The sequence below is a fragment of the Gossypium hirsutum genome, chromosome A11 (genome assembly GCF_007990345.1).
Source record: "Gossypium hirsutum isolate 1008001.06 chromosome A11, Gossypium_hirsutum_v2.1, whole genome shotgun sequence".
Classification (NCBI taxonomy): Eukaryota; Viridiplantae; Streptophyta; class Magnoliopsida; order Malvales; family Malvaceae; genus Gossypium; species Gossypium hirsutum.
Genome location: NC_053434.1, coordinates 98,610,026 through 98,616,782, shown reverse-complemented (window position 1 = coordinate 98,616,782; position 6,757 = coordinate 98,610,026). Strand labels below are relative to the sequence as shown.

The window sequence follows — 6,757 nt, the reverse complement described above, 5'->3', positions numbered from 1 at the left end:
TCAGGTCATTTAGGTAAAATAACCGAAGATAAACATTAGTTCCCTGAGTGACCAATTCTCCTACCACGCAAACTGATTTTACAAATACGTTCATAACGAAAAGGGATCCAAACTTCTACGCCGTCATCACGTTGTAAGAAACAACCAGGTAGGAAGGGGTTCCAAGAAGGGATTCAAACCTACCCATATCCGCAAGAAGCTAATGTTACGCCCAGAGGCGAAGCTAAAAATTTTTTTTAGGGGGGTTGGATGAAATTTTAATTTTTGATAGTTTATATATTTATAATTTATAAAGGATTAAATTAAAATTTTATAATTTTAGGGGGACTAAAATGTAATTTTACCTTTACTAATTTAAAATTTTTTAAAAAATTTAAAAACCTAAAAAATAATTTTACGGATCGAAGCCCACGCCAACCTGGCTTCACCCGTTTGCCAATCAACATAAAAAACTTCGCCTAGTAAGTTACCGATTTTTGCTGCAGCACGTGGGTTTTGATACTCAAAAGGCAGCCCCAAAATTGAACCCACACCGGAACTGTTCTGATAGGTTCTGAGAGAGCATGCAATTCGAGTCCACGATGTCACAAGTAAGGTGGCGGCGTACACCGACGATAAACCACCATCCAAAACAAAGTGCATGTCATGGCGGTTGGTGAATCGTACAGCCTAGTAATTACACAAACAGTACCATCTAACCCCCACATCCGACGTAAAAGAGATTGGAGAAAGCGAGATGAGAATTTGCGAATATCATGCAGATAAGCAATAGCACAGTAACTACAGTAATCACAACTCAGACGTGGAAAAGCTATCAGAGGACCACGTTAGATATATGTATTCAGTATAAAAAATTTTAATTTTATATATAAATAACTTAAATTATGATAGAGTATAAAGAAACCAAATATTAATTTATCTACATAATTTTACATTCATATGCTTTTAAAACTTTGAAATTTTCATTAAAATTATTCAAAACAATAAATTATTAATGTTGTGGAGAATAAAGAACAAGAAAGAAATTTAAAACCTGTGTGCTAGAGTTTTAATTGTTTGCATTTAATTCTCTTGTACAGATTTTGTTTAACCGTTTCATTCAAGAAAACATATTTGGTTAATATTTTTTTCAAAACAATATTTTGTTAATTGTAATCACATTTAACCTTTTCATAATATTAGGATTGAGTTTTAGTTCGATTGAAATATGTATTATTATTAAGGTAGGAGGACATTGGTTTAATTGTGTTTCAACGCAATCTCCTCTTTATGGGTTAATTAAAATATAATAAATTTAAAATATTTTATTATATTATTTTAATATGAAATATCTTATAAATTTAATATATCGATTTTTAAAAATAATAATCAAGTGGGCACATTATATTCCCAAAAGGAGACACAAGTTTAAACCTTAAAGATGGAGGTGTTCATGGGTTGGGCTCAACCAAAATTTTAGGCCCATTTTGCTAGATTCGGGTCTGGTCTGATCCACCCATATTAATTTTTTTAAATATATATATATATAAGGTATATAAGGTAAGTGCAACTTAATAATCAAATGCCTCTAAAATAATAATAAAATTAATAATAAAATAATAATTATACAATATTCAAATAATAACAACAAAATAGTATCAATATATAGTGAAATAGTAGCAAAATAGATTATAAAAAGAAGAAAACAATAAAAAAGTAAGAAAATAATAGTTTTTTGTATATTCGGGCCGGGCTCGGGCCAAAAAAGCTTTACTTGAAGCCCGACTTGTTTTCTAAACGGGCCTAATTTTTTTGTCCAAACCCATTTTTTTTGTTTATATTTTTACTCAAACCCTCTTACTTTTTGGGCAGACATTCAGGCCAAGCTCGGTGACTCAACCCATGAACAAGTCTACTTAGAGACAATAAACATGTTAAATTGTGAAATATTAAACATATTTTATCGAAATTCTATAATGTAAAATCATCAAAAATTGTTTAATATAGATTATTAAAGTTGAATAGTAAGTTGTTTTTGTATTTGAAATAATCTAGTACACCTTTTATTCTTGTAAATAGAAGAGAGAATTTTCGTATCTTTAACATTTGATAAAGAGTAATATATTTATAATTATTCGTATGTTTAGCGAATTGTATTTTTATAGTTATTAAATAAAAATTTTCAATCTATTCCTCGTTCATTACATTTCAACAAACTAAACTACATCTTACTTGTTAGATCGGGTCGGGTTGGATGAGGCTGTTTTAGTTTTAAACCCTAAAAAACTGTAGGAAACAAATGAGAAACTAACCCTGGTTTGTATATAAAGTGAATAGTGATTCAACTCAGTCTTGATATTTCCTCTTTTATCTTCTCATCTCCACTTATTTCTTGTTTTCCGCCGCCAAGATAATTCGATCTCAGCCCGCCCGTAGGCTTAACGCCATCTTCCTCAGTAAACTCAGGCACACTTTCTTTATCAAAGATTCTTGCTTTTCCATTTTGTTATTTATTTCGTTTTTATGAATTGGAGGTTTTGTTTTGGTCTTTTTACAGATTCCATCGGTTTCACGAGATGGCAACAGAGGGAGGCAAGAGCTTTGCAAGGAGAGACAAACTACTTGAAATCGAGTCAAAGGTTAGAGTTTGGTGGGATGAAAAAGATGTTTTCAAGGCTGAACCTGCTGAAAAACCACCTCAACCAGGTGAAAAATTCTTTGGGAACTTTCCGTTTCCTTATATGAATGGTTTTTTACATCTAGGTCATGCCTTTTCTCTGTCCAAACTCGAGTTTGCTGCTGCTTACCATAGATTAAGAGGCGCGAATGTGTTATTGCCATTTGCTTTTCACTGTACTGGTATGCCAATTAAGGCTTCTGCTGATAAACTTGCTAGAGAAATCCAACAATTCGGTAATCCACCAGCTTTTCCTCACGAGGTTGTAGAGGAGGAACCTAACCCAAAAGAAGAATCTGACCGAAATGAGGGTGCCAATGTGGTACCTGATAAGTTTAAAGGGAAAAAGTCTAAAGCAGCGTCTAAGTCTAGTGGACAGATTTTTCAGTGGGAAATTATGAGGAGTTTTGGACTTTCAGATAGTGAGATATCCAAGTTTCAAAACCCATATGAATGGTTGAAGTTTTTTCCGCCATTGGCAGTGGAAGACCTTAAGGCCTTTGGCTTAGGTTGTGATTGGAGAAGGTCGTTTGTGACTACGGATATGAATCCGTTTTTTGATTCTTTTGTTAAGTGGCAGATGAGGAAGTTGAAATCGCTGGGTAAGATCGTTAAAGATATGAGGTATACCATATATTCTCCTCTAGACGGTCAGCCTTGTGCTGATCATGATAGGGCAACTGGTGAAGGTGTTCAGCCTCAAGAGTATACTATTATCAAAATGGAAGTAGTGTCACCTTTTCCGGCTAAAATGCGTGTTTTGGAAGGGAAAAAAGTGTTTTTGGCTGCTGCAACATTGAGGCCTGAAACCATGTATGGGCAAACAAATTGCTGGGTATTGCCTGATGGGAAATATGGAGCCTTTGAAATCAATGACACTGACGTATTTATTCTGACTGAGAGGGCAGCACTCAACCTTGCTTATCAGAAGCTCTCCCTTGTCCCCGAGAAGCCTAGTTGCTTGGTTGAGCTGACTGGTTATGACCTGATTGGGCTTCCAGTAAAGCCTCCTCTCTCATTTAATGAAATCATATATGCTCTTCCGATGTTGACCATTCTAACAGACAAAGGTACCGGAATAGTCACCAGTGTTCCTAGTGATGCTCCTGATGATTATATGGCCTTACAAGATTTAAAAGCAAAACCTGCTTTTCGGGCAAAGTTTGGGGTGAAAGATGAGTGGGTGTTGCCTTTTGAGATTGTACCCATCATTGACATCCCTGAGTATGGAGACAGGGCAGCTGAAAAGGTTTGTCTGGATCTTAAAATTAAAAGTCAGAATGAGAAAGACAAACTTGCTGAGGCAAAGAGGTTGGTGTACTTGAGAGGTTTTACAGAGGGAACTATGATTGTTGGAGAATATGCTGGAAGAAGAGTCCAGGAAGCTAAGCCACTGTTGAGGACCAAACTGATTGAGACAGGCCAGGCAATAATTTATAGTGAGCCTGAGAAGAAGGTCATGTCAAGGTCTGGTGATGAGTGTGTTGTGGCTCTTACAGATCAATGGTACATCACATACGGGGAACCAGAATGGAAAAAATTGTCTGAGGAGTGCTTATCCAATATGAATCTATACTCTGATGAGACACGTCATGGCTTTGAACATACGTTAGGATGGCTGAACCAATGGGCTTGCTCACGATCCTTTGGCCTTGGGACTCGCATTCCTTGGGATGAAGAATTCCTTGTTGAGTCATTATCTGACTCAACCATTTACATGGCTTATTACACAGTTGCTCATCTTTTACAAAATGGGGACATGTATGGAAAAAGTTCTGATCTGGTTCAACCTGCCCAGATGACAGATGAGGTATGGGAATTTCTCTTCTGTGGTGGTCCCTATCCCAAATCTTCAAATATCCCAGCTGCTACTCTTAATAAGATGAAGCAGGAATTTGAATACTGGTACCCTTTCGATCTACGAGTGTCTGGAAAGGACCTTATCCAGAACCATTTGACATTTTGTATCTACAACCACACAGCAATCATGTCCAAAGATCATTGGCCTCGTGGATTCAGGTGCAATGGACATATTATGCTCAATTCAGAGAAGATGTCCAAGTCTACTGGAAATTTCAGGACATTGCGCCAGGCAATTGAGGAATTCTCTGCTGATGCTACTAGATTCTCTCTAGCTGATGCTGGGGATGGCGTGGATGATGCAAACTTTGTGTTTGAGACGGCCAATACTGCAATTTTGCGCCTTACAAAAGAGATTGCATGGATGGAAGAGATTCTGGCTGCGGAATCGTCGTTGAGGACAGGTCCTCCATCTACCTATGCTGATCGGGTTTTTGAAAATGAGATAAACATCGCCGTCAAGATGACTGAGAAGAATTATCGAGATTACATGTTTCGAGAGGCTCTCAAAACTGGCTTTTATGATCTTCAAACTGCGAGGGATGAGTATAGGTTCTCTTGTGGCAGCGGGGGCATGAACCGTGACCTTGTATGGCGTTTTATGGATGTGCAGACTAGGCTTATCACTCCAGTCTGCCCTCACTATGCGGAGTTTGTTTGGAGAGAGCTTCTGAAGAAGGATGGCTTTGTGATAAAAGCTGGCTGGCCATCAGCTGGTTCTCCAGATCTTAAACTCAAGAGTGCCAATAAGTATCTGCAGGATTCCATTGTGTTGATGAGAAAGCTGCTGAATAAGCAGATTTTGGGCTCAAAGAAATCTAATAAGAAAGGGGCTCCAGTTACATCACTATCTGAGGACAAGTTAAAAGGCCTAATCTATGTGAATGAGAAATTCGAAGGATGGCAAGCAGAGTGTTTGCAGATTCTCCAAAGCAAGTTTGACAGTAATGCCCGAACTTTTGCATCAGATGGGGAGATAATGAAAGCATTACAGGAGAGCACTGTTGGTCAGGCAGCAGACTTCAAAAAGATCCAGAAACAATGTATGCCATTCTTGAGGTTCAAGAAGGATGAGGCTATTAAAATTGGTGTCCAAGCTCTGGATTTGAAACTTCCCTTTGGAGAGATTGACGTCCTCAAAGAGAACTTGGACTTGATCAAAAGACAAGTTGGTCTTGAAGAGGTAGAAGTACTGTCATTCACTGACTCTGATGCTAGTGCTAAAGCTGGTACACATGCATCCCTGCTAAACCAGAATCCTCCATCCCCTGGAAATCCAACTGCAATCTTCTTGCCAAGGTGAGTCATTTTAGCATGCATTGTTTTTCTCAACTTAGTCATGTGTTTCTCTGCATCTATATTATGTAGTTGGTATTTTAGCAACAAATGGTCACTTGAATGAAAACTGGAGTTTATTGCTATATGCAGGTAAGCAAATGTGTTCCAGAAATGTTGCATCCTAATGCTCTCAAGCAGCACTTGTCATTGAAGTTGAAACATTTTCCTGCTATCTGGATCAGATATTTATTTAACTCTCTCATTGGTTGTAATTCCAGTTCTATATATCTGCCTTTACCGAACTATGTATTTGCCTCCTTTATTTTTTTTTGGTTCTTTTGATCTTTTTTATCCAGTTTTGTTATTTATTTTCTTTTTACAGTGATGATGTTTTAAAAGCAAGTAAAAGAACAGATTATATTTCAGTTGATTGAATGTTAGTGGTTCTTCCTTTACCCTGTGTGTTTGGATCGGGATAGTATTTCTTGCGCTTTTCCACTTTTTGAATTACATGTATGGAAGCTTAAATAGGGCTTAATACCAATAAAGGCCCATTTCTTAATTTATTTTTGGAAATAGGCCGTTTTTAAAAATAATAATTGGTATGGAATGAAAATTAAAAAATGTGCTGATGTGGACGTGCTTTTAAGGGATAATTTAAAAAAACGTTTCTACATCAATGTTTTTTTTTTTGTGTCAGGCAAAAGCGTTTTGATGTGGATACGCTTTTGGCCGTGTAACCTTTAGTGAATTATTTGCTAATTAGGGCTTAGGTTTAGGTCTCTTGGGTTTGATTAGGGTTTAGGGTTTAATTAAATTATAAAATTGAAATTAAAAAAAATGAAATTAACCCTTATCATTTTCATTTAGTCGACGAAAATATATTTATCATACAGATAAATTAATTGTCGAGTCATTGTTAACACGATCAAATTTCTTAAAAATTATAAAAAAATAATTCAG

At 36.5% G+C, this 6,757-nt stretch overlaps 1 protein-coding gene across 2 annotated transcripts; it reads left to right on the top strand.

Moving 5' to 3' along the window:
* Nucleotides 1-2,218: 2,218 nt before the first annotated feature.
* On the top strand, nucleotides 2,219-6,249 carry LOC107941996 (leucine--tRNA ligase, cytoplasmic). Of its 2 annotated transcripts, none has more exons than XM_016875634.2 (3): nucleotides 2,219-2,445; nucleotides 2,537-5,815; nucleotides 5,945-6,249. In XM_016875634.2, exons 2-3 carry the CDS (start codon nucleotides 2,556-2,558, stop codon nucleotides 5,946-5,948), a joined length of 3,264 nt encoding a protein of 1,087 aa, XP_016731123.1. In that variant the 5' UTR covers nucleotides 2,219-2,445; nucleotides 2,537-2,555; the 3' UTR covers nucleotides 5,949-6,249. The 2 variants fall into 2 exon arrangements, with proteins under 2 accessions (XP_016731123.1, XP_016731124.1); XM_016875635.2 differs by having other exon boundaries at nucleotides 2,257-2,435.
* The last annotated feature ends 508 nt before the right edge of the window (nucleotides 6,250-6,757 follow it).

Bases quoted from the DNA above. Each gene is read 5' to 3' on its own strand.
- LOC107941996 (XM_016875634.2), top strand. From the start codon at position 2,556: ATGGCAACAGAGGGAGGCAAGAGCTTTGCAAGGAGAGACAAACTACTT.